The sequence below is a fragment of the Mesocricetus auratus genome, unplaced genomic scaffold (assembly GCF_017639785.1).
Source record: "Mesocricetus auratus isolate SY011 unplaced genomic scaffold, BCM_Maur_2.0 Super-Scaffold_6730, whole genome shotgun sequence".
NCBI lineage: Eukaryota > Metazoa > Chordata > Mammalia > Rodentia > Cricetidae > Mesocricetus > Mesocricetus auratus.
The window spans coordinates 64,726,330-64,743,850 of NW_024429184.1; the positions used below are offsets into that span (position 1 = coordinate 64,726,330).

The 17,521-nt window shown below is 39.4% G+C and overlaps 1 protein-coding gene across 1 annotated transcript in view; it reads right to left on the reverse strand.

Annotated features, from left to right (window-relative positions):
• The window catches only part of Prex2 (phosphatidylinositol-3,4,5-trisphosphate dependent Rac exchange factor 2), a 273,913-nt gene that overhangs the window by 12,128 nt on the left and 244,264 nt on the right, over window positions 1-17,521 (reverse strand). The window contains 1 exon segment of the mRNA XM_005066754.4: window positions 1,334-1,436. Within this exon segment, the coding sequence (XP_005066811.2) occupies window positions 1,334-1,436 (103 nt within the window).

Consider the following 17,521-nt stretch of genomic DNA (forward strand, 5'->3'; position numbering starts at 1 on the left):
ACACCTTTGTTCTTGTTTTCTGCCCTAAATCCCACCTCTTAAGTGAGAATTCACAGGCTTACTTTGATTTTTTTTCCAGAACATGTGCATCTACTTCCCCAAGCCCTTCCTAACACACATGGCAGTTTGCTACTGTGTTTGTCACTTGTCATCTGGAAAACAGTATGTCACATTCTTCTGGTGGGTTGAAACTTTACTTGACTAATCTCTGTGTGATTTCTTCTAAGTTACACTCAGCCAGCTTGTATCCCTGGATTCCAAAAGCAAAAGTTGCAAGGCATCCATACACACTCACTGGGCCTGCAGTCCACATTGCAGATGCTAGCTCGATGTTGGCTTCTTCAGTCTATTTCTAAATTGACATTCCATAGTGAAATCTTGGAATCAATCCCCGGAGGGGTTGACAATGCTTATGTTTGCCTGAGTAAAGTTCTAATGAATAAAGTAGTTATAATTGCAAAAGCCTATCTAATGAAGTCACTGTCGATGAACAATTCAAGGTAAGTCAGCTTTTGCTGCAGCAAGCCAAAGGAATGTGACAGAAAATATGTAAAATTGATGACTTTCATTTTTCTTATCGCTGCTTAAATGCCTTTTTCACTAGCTCAATTCTATTTTCTAATCAGAAAAATGGAACCCAGTGCATTAAAAAAAAATTTTAAACAATTTAAAACCAAGTTACCTTGGCTCTTCAAATGTTATTGGGTTACAGTTTAAAATTCATCCTTTTTAAAAGGTAACACAAGGCCTCCAAAACAGAGAAACCCTGTCTCGTAAAAAAAAAAAAAAAAAAAAAAAAAAAAAAGGGAACACAAGGAATACAGTCTCTGGTGATGGTAAGATAATTAAAAGGGTCATATTCAGACTCAAATGGAAATTCTGAGGTTAGCACTGTATCTTCAGGATGATGCAAATATCATGCACATATCTTATCATGGAATGGAAGACTCTGGGAAACTGCAAAAACTAGCAGGGCCCTCAATTCTTTCTCCTCCTCCTCCTCCACCTCCTCCTCCTCCTTCTCTACTTCCCAGGATCATTAAATTGCCTACAGTTTCCAGAAGTGCCATATGTTCTGTAATTTGTTACTGCTAAAAGCCCAGTCCACTCTTGTTTTGTGTGACCATTTCCTTTTTTTGCTTCTAGGTCCTTTTCCCCAGTATCCATACTTGAACTAGGTGTCTGTACTATTTTCTCATAGGATATGCTTCCCAACCATGGCTTACCCAGAGTCTCATGCTTAGAAAAGTGTCCACCACACAAGGCACCCATAAAATTACTCGATGAATGAACAAAGGCAAGCAAGGTCCTGGAAAAGGAGAGAGGGGCTTACCTGCTTCCTCATCACATCAGTGGCCTGCATAATGTATCGAGGAGGCAGCCCATGGCTTCTGGCTAGAATGATGGCCTGCTCCAGTGTCACACTCAGGGTACACCTGTGGGCCAAGGTAACACAGGTCACAGTCAGACACACTGATCCATTCCTAGAGAAACTGGAGCTGCCAATGTCAAAAGAAACCAGTCAAACTCAAAGTTGCTTAGAATCCAATATTGATTCCTCTACACGAAATTCCTGTTTAAAAACAGGCCACAGAGGCACATATATTACTGGGGATATATGTTAAAGAATTTAAATTTAAAATAAACCTATTGTGATATGTATATAAGAACTACACCAGAGAAAATTAAAACCATAATTTTAATAATTTTTATTAATAATGCATAAAATTTAGAAGAAATAACTTTGCATTTATCTACTAAAATTAAGTGACCATATTTTTATTAATTTTTGTTATATTTTTGTTAATAATGCATAAAATTTAGTATTTATCTACTTCTACTAATTGGCAGTTAAGAGATATTGGGTTTGGTTTTTAGAGACACAGTCTCATGACTTAGCACATAGTGACTTCAAACTCATAATTGTCCCATCTCAGCCTCTTCACGGAATGGATCACCTGGCTGGGGATTTTCTAGATCTATCCAGGACTTTCCCCCACTAAGAACAATATGAAACATCAAGTAACAATGCAGGTGCTCATATATGACAAAGTCTGACTAATCTTTAGTTATGAAACTATGGAACAGAATTCCAATACATATGGTAGATTTTATGACATGAACAAGACCCTGCCAAGGTCGGGCTGTTTGATTACACGCCACTCTAAGGGGGAGTATGTTGAGTTGCTTTGTCCAGTAAATAACTTGAGAAGCTGTCTCCTCATAACCACCATTGAGAATTCCTCTGGACTGTTTACATGCCCATGTTCTGAAGTTACATGATTAGCTTCCAGTTGTACACAATGTTCACAAGTCTTTAGTGTCTAAGTCAATCCAAACTTTCGTGTAGGCTAACAAAGGACAGCCAGTGCATCTCATGGTTCACGTAAAAAGAAAATCAATGTCATTCCATTGCCTGCCTCCTCAACAGACTTTTTTGTGCTCAGTATGGTGTCCTCTGTTCCAGTTTTAAATCTGTTGACCCTAACACTTTAATCAATAATGCTCATTACACTGGCTGAATGATGCTCAAGAAATATAAATTTTCATTTTCTATCCTGAGACACACCTGTACTTTCCTGATAAGGCATGGCTTGCCTCTTCTACTGCAAACACAGATACAGCAAGGGGTTTATATCATCAACCTTCTTAATCATTTTACACTGACTTAATCATCATTTTACAAATTGTACATAGCAACACAGCAGGAAATTGCCGGCCAGACACGTGAAAAGATTTTAGTTCAGCTGGGCCATCAATGTAGCCAATAATACACAATCAAACAGGGGGCACTCAAGTGTTAGTTATCTCTTTTGTCTGTTTCTCCCTCCCTTCCTCACCACACCACCATCCCATTTTTCAATAGAGAGTCTCATTATTTAACACAGGCTGGCTTAATGTTACTCACTATGTAGCCCAGGCTGGTTTAGAACCCACAGCAATCCTCTTACTTAGCCTCCCAAGTGCTGGGATCAGAGATATGAGATATGACATCTGTCTAAGTGACACCTGTTTAGAACCAGTGAAATCTCACTTAAAGAAAAATTGACCTGCAGAAGGGCATATATGTTTCATTTCCCAAGCCAATCAGAAAGAATGCTATGTATATTTCAATGAAGTCATAGGATTAACTAGAATAAAATTTAAAAGGACTTTTTTTTCAAAGAAATGATCATGCAAACATTGGGAATACTGTCTGCTTGCAATTCAGGCTGCGAGACTCCTAGGGGCTCATCCAGAATCCTATTAAGAAACATATGCAGGGGAGCCAAGCAAGGAGCTCCCAGCTCTGTGGGTGACAGGCCATTATTTGCCTCATCATTCTTTACCTTCTCTCAGCTCTTTCAATCTGAGTATCAGGTGGTAAAATCCAGCAGTATATTCCTTGTATCTGAAAGGACCCCTGAAAATGGCGTGTGGCTTTTCCCTAGTGAATAAAGGCGTAAGTACCCACTGTTGGGCTTTACAAGACACCATTTGACTTCACAAGTACTTTGATTAGTAGGAGGGCTGAGCCTCAAACCTCAGACAAGCAAAAGAAAGGGCATCTGAGAGGCCAGGAGCTGAATAGAACCTACTCAGTAAGTAGGAAGTTGCTTGCTTGACTACACTATCTCCCTTCCAGAATAATTTCTGCTTTCAATAATGAACAAATTTTAAAATATCTATATTTTTGCACCCTCTTAGAAAAATATGGGCCTTCAAATTTGTAGCTCCTTCTAGCTGCTATTTAAAAAAAGGCAATAAAGACAACAAAAAACTTAAATAGGCTTACTTTTTTATCCCCTTTGGGTGACATGAAAGTAATTTAACATTTCTATTGCATGATATAAATGGGCAACTTCAAAACAAATTACCAATATCACAGTGTATGTGTGAATACTTCATCAAAGGCAGATAAGTAGAGTGAAGAAAGTTCCTGCACGACCTCAGTAATAAGATATTCGAGGTTCAGATGCGCCTTGCACTTGTGAGGACATGTACCTGGTGGGGTGGTGAATCGCAGGGGAATTGCTAGTTCTCCACGGAAACAAAAACAGCACAGTGCATCTGTGCTTATGATAACTCATTTCCAGACATCTCACATTGAAACTAGAACCAACTTATTCCTATTTCATATACACTTAAAATGATAAACTACAGCTCATGGGTTCAATTTACTTTGAAGGATAGTTTGTTCTAGGAGTCTTTGTGTGAGGTGCATGAGTGCATGCATGCACATTCATGTCAAAGCTAAAAGTAAATCTTAATTGTTGATCTTCAAGAGCCTTTTTCCCCCCAATCAGTTCCCTCCCTGGGACCTGGAGATCGCTTAGGGTACGGTAACTGGCTGGCACCTTGAATGACCCATCTGTTTCTCCTTCCCACAACATCCAGAGTGTTATGTGTGTTCTGTGAGCTTGAGTCCTCATTCTCCTACAACAAGAACTTTCCCCACTGAGCAACTTCTCAGTACCTAACACAGAAGCGTTCCACATACCATTAATGACCAACAGGACCAAATCTGGTTCCAAGCCAAAGTTTCACTTTAGGGACAGCTTGCTTGAAATGGAACTTTTCAGATTCTTTGTCAAATTTACAAAGTAAAATGTGTTAACTGCAAAAGGTTCCAACTGTTATTTTCTTTACTTCCCAGCTTCTTCATTCAAAACGTATAGTATCGTGTAGACTTTTAATGGCTACTGCTTATTTCTGGAACTGATCTAGCAGAAGTTGAGTTAGGATGCATTCAGGATAGTGCAACTGAGACTATTTAGTTGATTCATAGCTGCTTCCACATGGAGTTAGGGAATTTCAATGTTCTGGTACAGAAATGGCTTTCAGAGCATTCTTCCCTGCTTGCACACTGCACGAAGCCATCCCATGTTGAAAAGCAGGTGCAGGACCAGAGGCTAGGGTGCATTGCCCCCATATCCTGCTCCTCTTGGACGGAAGGAAGTGTGTGTAGTCCGAGGAAGCAAGCTGGAAATGACCAAGCTAGAAGCTATCTGTGAGATAACTTTCAAAATGGCATGCCTCAGTCCGCGTGCTACAGAATTTCATAAAGTTTTAGATTAACAACCGAAAAGTGAACAAGCCATTAGCAATAATACATTTTTTGCTACTGAAATGCTTTCCTGAGCTCTCAGTAACTCAAATTAGATCAGTTATTCTGGAAGCTAGAACCAATTTTCTATTCTCTTCATAGGAAAAAATTATATCAAATTATGACAATTTGCTAGGCAGTAAAAGGCAGTGCCATAAAAAATTGTGGGACAAAAGGACAGAACTGGGTCACACAATCATATTATATTTCAAATTTTGTAAGGTTTATGTTTATTAGCATTTACCTCTTGTGACTTTTTCTTGTTCTGACATTTGGTAAATATTAACTTTCATTTCTTTTTTGTCTTCTCGTTTTTCTTTTTTTTCTTTTTTTTTTTTTTTTTGGTTTTTCGAGACAGGGTTTCTCTGTGTAGCTTTGGAGGCTGTCCTGGAACTCGCTCTGTAGACCAGGCTGACCTTGAACTCACAGAGATCCACCTGCCTCTGCCTCCCGAGTGCTGTGATTAAAGGTGTGTGCCACCAACGCCCGGCCTCATTTTTCTTAAAGAAGGCACTTAAGCACTTCAGGCCCTAACATCTTCACCATGCCAGCAAGAACAGTGTTTTATCTCTCACTGCAACCACATGCTGAGATGACATTCTGGGTCTTTCTTCAACTGAATCTCACTGGTGAGGAAAAGGTTACATTCTCAAAATATTTCATCCCTGGATTAACTTCCATCCACTATATCCTAAGTTCAGGTTTTTAGACATTCAGTCTTCCATGAAGCAGCTTTTGCAATATGCCTTCTACTTAAGATGTTTCATGATACTCTTATAATAAATTAGACCTTCAAATAAAAGCCTCGGGGCCTTCTGCATATTTGGTCATTTACAATAAAAACAGACGAAGAATCACCTTAATTCTAATTACATCTTTAAACCTTCCAAGGTCTATTGACTCACTTAATGTTGATTTAAACTGAGTGCGCCAATCTCTCAGGGGTAGATCCTTTAAACTGAACATTGGGGGAGATGCTGCACCTCCTCTGTACCACAGGGATGGCGCTGGAGTCAGAGTAAGACTAATGTGGGAAGCAGTGTGAGTGCTGGTTGCTGTACCTGGCTTTTTTGCTCTCAGCTTACACAGGGTCAGAGGTGATATTGTGATATTTTGCTTGGAGTTAGTCATTTCATGCTGTCTCTTAGGGCCGATATTAAAATCTTTTGGTGTGTGTGTGTGTGTGTGTGTGTGTGTGTGTGCGTATGTGTGTGTGTGTGTGTGAGAGAGAGAGAGAGATTGATTTAGGTCCTGGCTATAACTCAACAGAACAAATTTAACACATGAAGACCAGATTGATGATAAATATCTCTAGATTTGCAGCCACAGTTTATCATAAAATAGTATCATACATATGTTCATCTAAATATTTTAAGCAAGCAAACACAGAAAATGCAAATCTTATGAAGAGGCTCTTAGAAATTATTCTTCCACATTTGAAAAATCATGAGTGACACTGAAGGCTAGTTCAAAACCTTTCTGTGTCATGTTACTCAGACCTAAAGTCTATGCCAAAACATCCATCATCACTTGTTTTATAGATGAGTATTGATAATTCTAAAGTAACTTGAACAATGTTTTTTAATTAATTTGATTATAAAATTACATCACTTGGGTAAATATGATCTTATTAGAATGCTGTTTAGATGATTATTAATGTATAAAAAGGGAGTATTTGGTAAACAGATATCTGAACTCTACTGGTTTGTGTCAGAGTCTTCTGAGTTTAAAAGAGAAGGCATTGAACAACAGTCTTGGCTGTGAACATGGTTGCTTGGAGATGTGACTGCCCACAACAAATATCCTATGTAAACTGGCTAACCCTGATGCTTACATGCATTCACTTGCTAAATTTGAGCTAGTTGAATACAAAAGAAAAGCATCATGTTAATTTGAAATCTACGGCCTTTGCCTGGAGTTAGATGTCTATGTCATGATCACAGACTGAGTTTCTTTTCACCATCCTTCACATCTCTGGTGATGCCTTCACTCGTGGAGACAAGAGAAAGAAAATTCCCCAGGAGTGCAGCACCCTGCACAGTCTGAAAAGGACACCCCAGAGAAACTGTTATTTTGATAAAAGCTCTTCACGTGAATTATGTCTTATATGGCTTTTGATTTATATTTATAATCTTACAGATTTAGAACTTAGAAAATGAAATCATTTCCTCCATTCAGTGAGTGTTTTGGTTATTTCCCCTTTAATTAAAAACCGGGTCACTTTGTTTGAGTGACTATTGGGAACACATTATTAGGATAGCTAATTGCCTGGGTTCTTGTTGCAGCTTTCTTAAGCAGCAGTTACCTGCACAGCATTCAAATTGTGAAAAAGAATGGCCAACTCCCATTTCAAACCCAAGATAATGATGGGGTGCAGTGCAGTAGAGCATGACTGCTCTGGGAGACATACAAGTGCTTCTTAAAACAGATGTGAGACATTGCTGGTCACCAGATTTCACACACTCCAGAACATCACAGTATTTCTGATCCATTAGTTTTGATAATATTTAAACTAAAGATCCTGTTAGAAAGATGCAAGTGCCTGCATTTACTTATAAATCTCCTTCTCCTAGACATTTTAGGACCCTATTTCTTCTGACTCTAACAAAAAGAAATCTATGAAACACATATAGAGATTCACCAACTTGATGAGAAAGAAGAAAAAGGATGCATGAGAATTAAGTTATGAAAGACTTGAGGTGTAAGGACCTTTAACATGTGATCCAAATCTTGCCATTTTCATAAGCCCACCCTGGAATAAATGCTACAACTTCCCAAAAGTGATTGTCTAATGATTATGATTACTTCTTATAGTTCCATTAAAAGTGGTGTACTATTATGAACCCCACATTATTAAGTTTAACCTTTCCACTTGCAGGAGATCAATGCATGTTTGTGCAATGGATTACTGCATCCACTAAGGAACATTGCATCCCACTCATTTCCTGTTTTTAACTAACTCTCAAATCCCCCCTCTAGCTGTACTGTTAATGCTATCTCTTGTGTACACTGGTACCAGCTCACCCTGACCCTTCTGTTTGGCTTCTTTTCATTGGTCTTTTCATAGTGCAAATGAATATGCAATTATCAGAATGGTTTAGGTTTTTGGATCTTCAGAGGATGTATAAGGTCTTCACAATACTCTCTTGCTTTCTGCTAACTGCTACATGCCTCAACTGTACTACCTATATTCTCTGTAGTCACTAGCACCCTAGTTTGTACAAACTGCCCATTCTTATGGTCTCAGTGGTACCTGGTTTAAGTCACATTCTATAGCCTCCTCATCTGGAGAGTGTACATTCAAGAACACAGATACTGAGTAATATTCTGGCTTTCCTGGTAGTTCTGTGAACTTGAAAAGTTATTTAATCTCTTTAAATTCTATCTTTTCCACAGAATTTTGGGGGAGATTACAAGGTAGCCCATTACTTATCATAGGGCATATAGTAAATAGTATAGTCTCAACAATTATCAAATTTCATTAATGTGACCACTGCACCATCACCAATACACTAGACTGGTATTTGTGTTGACTAGGCTTTCTAGATCACAGTCTGCTTCCTGGTACTCAGTAAGCATTCAGTACACACTTTCAATGTATGCATATACTCCTAAAATATTCATTTCATTTAGAGTTTGGATCTGGCACCTATTTTTAAGAAGGGTCCATTCATTGAATCTATTCAGAAATATGACCCATGCATTAAAAGGGCAAGAGATATTGGCAAAATCAATAACTTGAAGAAAGTGCATGAAAGACTTGGCTTCATTTCCTTTTCTCCATACCAAACACTGTTCCACCTAGAGCTATCTGCTGGTTAACATTTCTGGGTAAATTTCATTTCTACTTGGAACATGAATATTAAAATATATTGAGTAATTAGTTTTACATTAATACTCCTGGGGAAGTCTGCCTTCAATAAATCTCATGGGCTACAATACAGCTGCCATAGAAGGCTGCAACTCTACTTATTCTGTCTTGAGTCACTCCACTTAAAAATCTAGCCCTTTGGCTATTCTTCTTCCTTCCCATTAGAAACTGATGCAGTTTGGCTTCCCAGGGTGGCTCCCTTGTTAAAACTAAGTGCAGAGAAGGTGGGACTCCCAGTCTCCCACTACGGTTCTACAAAGAGTCTTTTATATTATCAATGAGGGAACAAACATTAACACCTGCCTCTATACATGTCCTAAACTTTTGTCTTATTCTAATCGTTTTTCTTTCTAGGAATGAAAACTTCCCCTGCTTGAATTCCAGGGGGACTCTTTTGTTCTTTTGAGTGACTTTCTATGAGGCATCAAGGGAGATTCTAAAAATAAGCACTAACAAGGTGTGGCATTTTGTGTTCTCTGTTTCTTAGGATACCACCTCCTATTTGCCTAAGATGAACCCTTGCTGTGTTTCTGATAGTTCCTGCAGATTCTCTCTATTTTGGTAGGTTGACACAGTAATTTTAAGCAGCTGTGCTATGTGGGTTGTGGGTACAGCTCAGTGTTGAGTGCTTGCCTAGCATGAATGAGGACCTGGGTCTATTTCCAGTACCCTAAAAAATGAAAAAACAAGCAAGCAAATAAAAAGCAAGCCAGATGTGTTTCATATAACACTGTAATGAAGAGATGGGTGGATTTACTATCAAAACTACAGGTCCCTTTGGAACCGCCAGAGTGCCTACAGTTGCTAAGTCCTCTGCCAGTGTGGTGGTGTTCATGTACACTGTTCACTTAGTGTGCACACACCCACTGTAGCAAAGAAGTCATGACTGCCGCCTCATCCAGGAGGCTCTAAGAGATCAGGTTACACAATAATTTACTTACTTTAATAGCAAGTAAGGAACAATATCCAACCATTTTTCAATTCAAAACCCAAGACTCTTTTTGCTACATGAAATTCATATCACATAGCTAATGCCTTTAGAGAATTTGAGCTCCCACCATCCATAATTCAACATCCACAATCCCAAGCTCGGAATTTGTATTTTATATGCATTGTTTTGGGAGAGATGAATCCAGGAAGCTCAGATTGCTTCTAGATGGATGTAGACCTTGTTGTACTAAATTGTGCTCGGGATCAGAAGGGAATGAGTTCTGAAGCACACGCAGGTGTATCGACTGTAAAGAAATCAAAGAGTGAGAACAAACTGATATGGCGATATATTCCTTTCTACCAGGGAATTCTTTTCTGCTGGATGAAATGCGGTTTTGTGGAAAGCACACCATTCCTGCACTGCTCATACCCGCTCTAGCCTCTAATAGTATTTAACCACGGCACGCAGAGAATCACAGCGCAAAGTCTCCTGACAACCATAGCCAAGCACCCAATTGAAGAAAGCAATTTGTTCTTGTTGTGGGGCTCCTTCATTTTCTCTTCCTTGCTTTCTTTACCTTACACTGGGGGGAATGGTACACCTGAGGGCAAAGTGGTTATGTTAAACACAGATCAATCCCCAAGTGGCTGACGTGGTTCTCTGCAGTCAGAATCTCTGTAAAATTAATATGGAAAGACCAGATGCTGACCTACTGATCTTTCTCACAATAATCACCCTTGGAAGTGCTTCCATGACAGATGAAAAGCTTGATAAAATCACCACAAGTCAACGGGGATTTCAGAGAGCCAGTACCTATGAAACAGAATCCCTTTGCTTAATGAAGCACACAAGAGCATATTTGGTGTGGAAAAAAAAAAAGCCCAAAACTAACTCAAATTGGAGCAATACTTTTTTCCAAGCAGGCTTCTGCGTATCTACCAGGGTTTTCAACATAACCACTTGACCCTTGTCAAACAGACAGCCCTGCGGAAATCTGTTGATGTCTAGATTTGATCATCAGAGAGCTGCAAGGTTAATGGATGAGCAAAGTCGGGGCAGGCAGAGCGCAGCCTGTGAAAAACAAGGAAGCAAGTGCAGAAGTGACAGCTGGGAAGAGACCCTGAGAGCAGAGCTAAGCTGCGTATTCCACTCCTATTCTTCCCATCTTAAGGCCAAAAAAAAGCAATGGAGTTTAAGGGGGCATGCTTCCAACACTGCACACAGAATTAACCATGAAATGCTCATTAAATATAATGACACCTTCTATTACAATTTCCAGCGAGGCAACTTGAAATTCTCTGTATTTTCTTCCTGTTTTGTTTCAGCTTTGCGTGTTTTCTCTATACAGCCCTAGATGTCTCACTCTTTAGACCAGGCTGGCCCTAAACTCAGAGATCCCCCTGCCTCTGCCTCCTGAGTGCTGGGATTAAAGGCGTGCTCCACCACAGCCACTGGGTTACCACACTGTATACTTCTGGGCCTGGATTCTCTCACCTATGCATTTCATCTCTGTTTTGTTTGGGGGTTTGGCTGACTATACTGCTATCTATGCTAGACAGCTACAGTTCTTCAGCACCACTGTCTGGTCCTGTGTTCTTTGATTTGCTGTCTCACTTCTGTCCTTATTCTCCATAGGTTTCCCGATGCCATCAAAATGTAAAGCTGCATCCAGCTACGACTCTTTAGCATGGAACTGCAGTTGATTTCTCCCCAAGTCCATCTAAGTTATTGACTACACCTTGGTCACTGTGTATCCACACATTCTTGGTGGCTTCTGCTGTGTTGGTATCTCAGGCGTCCTAACCAATGGGTGCATGCAGGTGGGGCAGGTGGGATACCAGGACTTATCAGCAAGCTTATGTAACTACAGGTGACCTGTTTTCTTGCCTTAACTCCTACAGGGGACAGGCAATTATTCTTTTTCTTACCAGGTCCTCTCCTGAATTATCTGTCTTGTTCCTAACAGAAAATATTTTAACCCAGCTCAAAATATAACTCTATGGAGTCTCCTCTCCCTCTCTTTTCTAATCAGTTTCATCTCTAACAATAGCGTACTGTGCACCTTATCTGATATTTCCAGTCCTTGATACCTGTGCCACTACCACAGGACACAGAAAATCAGTCAGCATGTTGACAAGTTAATTCAGCATCTCTTGCACAATCCCCTAAAAATGTATGTCTCTCTTCCTGTGGAGGTCCTGACTCTGTATCCTTCCAAAGTGGTCAGAGACAGTCATCAGCTCCTCTCTGTGGTGGCTGATGTGGGATATTAGTCGGACTGAATCACAGGTGCCAGCAATCTAGAAAAGCTGCATTTACTTTGATTCATTGCATTTATTCTTCTCAGTGCACAGGACCTACCTCTCCTGACTGAAATTCCCAGGTGCTCTGCTCTTTGACACAGTTTGCCACCCCCAGCTGTGGCTGTGAAGATTCTGGGACAATGGCATCTGTGGCTATAGTTAAGAAGTCTTAACTAGCTGGCTGCAGTTTCAGATCAAGAAAGCAAAAACGTGCTTTCTCCTGAGAGGTAAGATGCCTCTCAACAGCCTTGGTACGTCAGAACTGCAGACTCTCCCACCTTTAGAACTCATGGGCAAAAGTTGGACATATCATACTTTAACAATGAAAAGTAGTTACATAAATCACTCACTTTACATATACTGTAGTTAAGGCCTGTTTGACCAGCATCCCAACTAGACTCTTGCACTAAGGTGTAACTCTCAGAATGCCTGTGTTATATTAAATTTTGCTTACATTGAATTTTAAGAAAATAATGGACGTTTAAAAGTAAAATAATGTCCTGCATTAATTGATCAAGATTTGTGTTGAGAGCAATCATTGTTATTTAGAACCTCTTGTAAATATTGTCAGTCTTTTACTTAAGAATAGTCCGTCCCCTCCCAAGCTTCCTAATGAACAGAACTTGGGCTCGCAGGAAATAGCTGATGGCAGGAAGGAAACATTCCACAATTAGATCACTTAAGCCCCTCCCTCTGTGACCCTTTAACCTTGTTAACACCTGTTACCTGCTTCCCTTCAGTGGCCTGGTTACTAGGCAAATACCCCTCCCTCACTGTCCTGCAGTCTTCTGCCCCATCCCCCTACCTCATTTCCTCTATTTAAGCCTCTACGGAAGTCTCATTAAATGCAGCTCCATCAGCCATGTTGTCCTGCTGCCCATCTCTCTCGTGTCTCTTGTCTCATTCATTCCAGGTTCCCGTGGGCTTGAACCTGTTGTGCCCTGCGGATCAGGGCAGATTTGTATCAAGTAAAGGCTGTCTAGGCCATGCCATCACTTGCTGATGTGAATGAGTTTATAAGGAAAACAGCTGCTTCCTTCATTCCGTACTTTCTATGAAAGACTGAATCTACTATCATGTTTGGAACATCTAATTTCCTCTATTACTTTAAGAGAATACATACGCTTGTGTTATTCATCTGGTTACCAGATCAGCAGAAATTTCTGGGCTTCTTTGCTTATTGGAAAATTCTGTAATATTTAAATCGCTTCTTAGGGTGAGGACCCGTGAGACAGGTTAACACCTGAGTTATGGAAAGGTACCACTGCCAATCTTTTTAGCAGTATACTATCTTTTAGAGCCTCTTTATTGAAGAATATAGATTAGAGAATGGCAAAGCTTCTTCTCCCTGGGAACGAATGCTTCTTTTGACCATCTTTTAGTGATTTAAAATTTAAACATATTCCTGAATCTTGCTATTATAAGTACTTTCTGCACAAGATATAAATGATACAATTAAAACTTTCATTTGCTTATGGAGGTACTTATTATTTTCTTATCCCACACATAGACATCCATACAGAAACCCCCAGAGTAGACTGTGTCCTCTGACATATTTCATATTGCTATGAGGTATAGCGACAAAGCATTGCTGCCTGCCTCTTGGGATCCTATGATGACCTAAGTCAGGTTACCTTGAATGTTCTATTTTCATAAGTGTCTACATTACCTAATCTGAGCCTATTTGTCAATTTGCCCTTCGATGTCATGTTAATGACAAAATAAAATACACTAAGAAAGAGTCCTTCACAAGTTCAAAGTGGCTGTTGCAAATGTAAGTTGGTGTTACCCAGGAAAGACTTTTTTGACTGTTTATCACTATACTGTTTATCTTTGAATGAAAATTATTCCATTGGTGACATTGCTGATGCTGGTTTTCTTTGGAGTTGTTTTTATATTTCACCTTCTGAAAGATTTTATTTCCACAACAAATGTTATAATCTTAGGTACGGTCCTGTACCATGATTACATAGTTGGGCTTCTGTTGGTGGGTGTAGGGCAGGGGATTACCATGGAATCCCAAGCAACTCTTGAAATGTCAAATAGGAAAATACATCTCAAATTCCTAATAACCTACTAATAAATGTATTTTGGAAATGGACCATTTTAAACTTGATTCTTAAAACTGTGTGTGTGTGTGTGTGTGTGTGTGTTCTACAATTACTAATGAAAATATCCGGATGCTGATTATACATAAAGAACGAGGTTCATCAGCATTGTGTGTTTCAACCATGGCAACCAGCTGGCCCAGGAGTATGAGAAGAGCATATGATGCAGCGTGAGGTGGGAGTTGAGAAGCCTCAAACCTCTATCAAGACAGTAAGGCTTAGCTGACAACTTCCACTGATGAAAGGTCAGGTGTATTAGATAAAAATGGAGGGACTGATTCTTGAAGAGATGCAATCTCATCAGAAATCATGAAGGCAAAAGTAGTTCCTTTCTACAGAAGAATCTAATGAGACACATCCCAGGCTAGTCAAGTCCTTAGTCCTGTACTGAAATCACTTACCATTTGCTGGCACAGCCACACCAAGATTCTAAAAATTGGATGAAGATGAGCACAAAGACAAGACCCTAAAGAGGCACACAATGATCCCAGATGCCTTGCCTTCACTAGAAGTTTTTAAAACATGTATCCTGTGCCCTTCCAGGAAGATTTCTACTCATGGGTTCCCAGTGTCTGATGAAGCAGATACTAATATAGTGGAAGAGAAAGGCATCTTTATAGACTCAGTAAGGGACAGACCTATTGGGACTTTGTAACACTTGCAAGGTACTGATTTATATTTGTTAAAGGGAAAAGGGAGGCTGTTAAGCAACGGTGGGAATAAGGAGTCCAAACAAAGTTAAAAAAACACATTGAATGAAAAGATGCTGCAATAAGAACCAAAAAGGACATTTAGATCTCAAACACAGTCACAAGCTCTTTGAGTGCCTGGAACAAATAACTGGTGTGGGTACAAGGGTACAAAGCAGAACTTGAAAAGCAAAAAAGCTGATTCAATACCACTCAAAGGTTCCACTTGGGAAAACAAATATAACTCCATCTACTAGGCAGGTGACAACACAGTATACGTAACATGTCTCTGTAGGAAAGGGAATTCATAAGACAGCAAATACTTTAATGTGTTAGCAAAGAAGTATAAATGAGATCACTACAGAAATATAATTGTTCCTGTATCAAGAACAATGTGCAGATGAATTACACTGTCCTCCCTATACAAGGTAAGGAAAGACAAGGTAAGCCACCATTACTTGTTTTGTTACATTGAAAAAAATTCTTTTTGGAGATTGAACTATAATGTATTAAGCAAAAGGCTTTAAATTCTGATACAGTAATTCTACCTAGAGGATGTTTCTACTTTAACTTAACAGACAACAACAGGTAGAAGGATGCCTCTGTGCCAGTATTATGTGCAATGACAGAAAAAGAAAGTAATCTTTAAACAAGAGATTACTAAGTGATGGGAGACTCATGAGTTGCAACTTTAGGTGGTACATAAGGCAGATAATGGAAAAGCATGTCTTTTATGCTGATATAACAGAACACATGAGATAGGGTAATTAAAAATAAATTTAGTTCCTAAAATTGAGGCTGAAGATGAAGTCCAAGACTGAGTTGCCTCCATCTGGTGCATGCCTTCTGGCTGCATGATCTCCTACTGAAGGTATTTGCACAAGAGACCAGAGAACTAAGGGGGTCAAACTTACTGTAACAACCCATTCCAGTGAATTTTCCCACTTTCCACAGGACACACCAGCTCTTATTAAGACAGTGTTTGCACTAATAAAGCAATGTGCAAATGTGTAGTACTTGATAGAAATCAGGAAAAGATTCTACATGGAAAAGGTGGGCATGTAAAGAGAAAATTCCAAATAATGTCCATTAGTAAATCACCTGTAATCATATTTATCCTTTTTTAAAAAGGCAAGACCTCACCTGAAAAGAGCCCACCCTGCCTCCCTCAAACTACTCAAAGGCAATGGAGAGCTCACGTAGCAGTGAGAGGCAGAGGGGAGTATGAAGGGATAAGGAAGTTTTTTCCCGTGGAATAATTCAATAAAGACAAAGCCAAGCTAAGTGCTATGTGATTTTCATAATTCATCTAAATTCCATTCTGCTAATCGTGCAACTGCATTATTAAATATGTAGATGCTATGTTAATGTGAATTAAGCCTGCCTCTCCTTAGACCCATATTGTTGTTCCTAATAATGTTTAGACATGCCCTTTACCCAATAAATAAAAATGCAATAAAGCAATTTAAGTAGATACTATATGGTTTGGCTATTTCTCACTTCTATTTTAAAAATAAATATTAAAAGATATCTTGTATAACATTTGATTAACACTGAATCTGTCCTCTCAGTGGGAACCTGACTGCAAACTTCCTTAATGTTTCCTGCAGGTGTGGATCTGCTTGGCTCCCTCTCTAGCTGCCTGAATTAGAATTACTAAAGGATTATTTTAGGAACAGCCTTCTGTGGAAATTTAAATTTCAATGTAAATTGGCACATATTTTATCCTCCTGAAAAAAAATCTAAGCAAGTCCTTCACGAAAAAAAAGTAAAATTTATATGAAATTCTCGTGTTATTCTGCAGTAATATAAAAATAAAACAAAATTTTCAAAACGTTTTAGATTTAAATTCAGCTATTCCTACTTGTCTTCGACATGAACACCCTCACTATATGAAGTTGCACAGCACGACTTACAGTACTTTGCATGGACCAAGAAACAAATAAATGTGAATAAAAATGTAACCATAACCTCCAATGTGTAAATGACATAGTACTAAGAAAGTACATCCTGTGGCACAGTCAAAGGGAAGACTAAACTTCTACCTTATTATCCTCATCTCTAAGGTTTCACTCCACAATAAAATGGGAAGAGAGGAGCAAGTGAAGACGAAGTGAGACTCGTTTGGGAGGCTCACTCCCACTGGAGGTCGAGTCTCATGCACCGCCTTGGCTGCCCCAGACAGCACCTTTGGCATGACTGATCATGGAGATCGAAACATATCGTCTGAATTCCTGGATTGTCACTTTGCTGTCCATGGAGGAAGGCATTGCAACCCCAAGGGACATCTGTCCCAGGGCACGTGGGCTCTAGGGATGCGAGCCAACGAAGAAGAGAATGTCTGTGCAGACCCTGAGAACAGTGGTGCTGGGCTACTTGAGTTCAGTTCCAACTAAGGAAATTCCTATAGTGAATAAGAAAGATGAAATACAAATATGGTGATACAAACATGAGAGGAATACAAATCTGAGCTATCCTGGTATAAATAGGGGATTATGGGAATTGGTTTGTCTACAGTTACTAAAACTGCAAG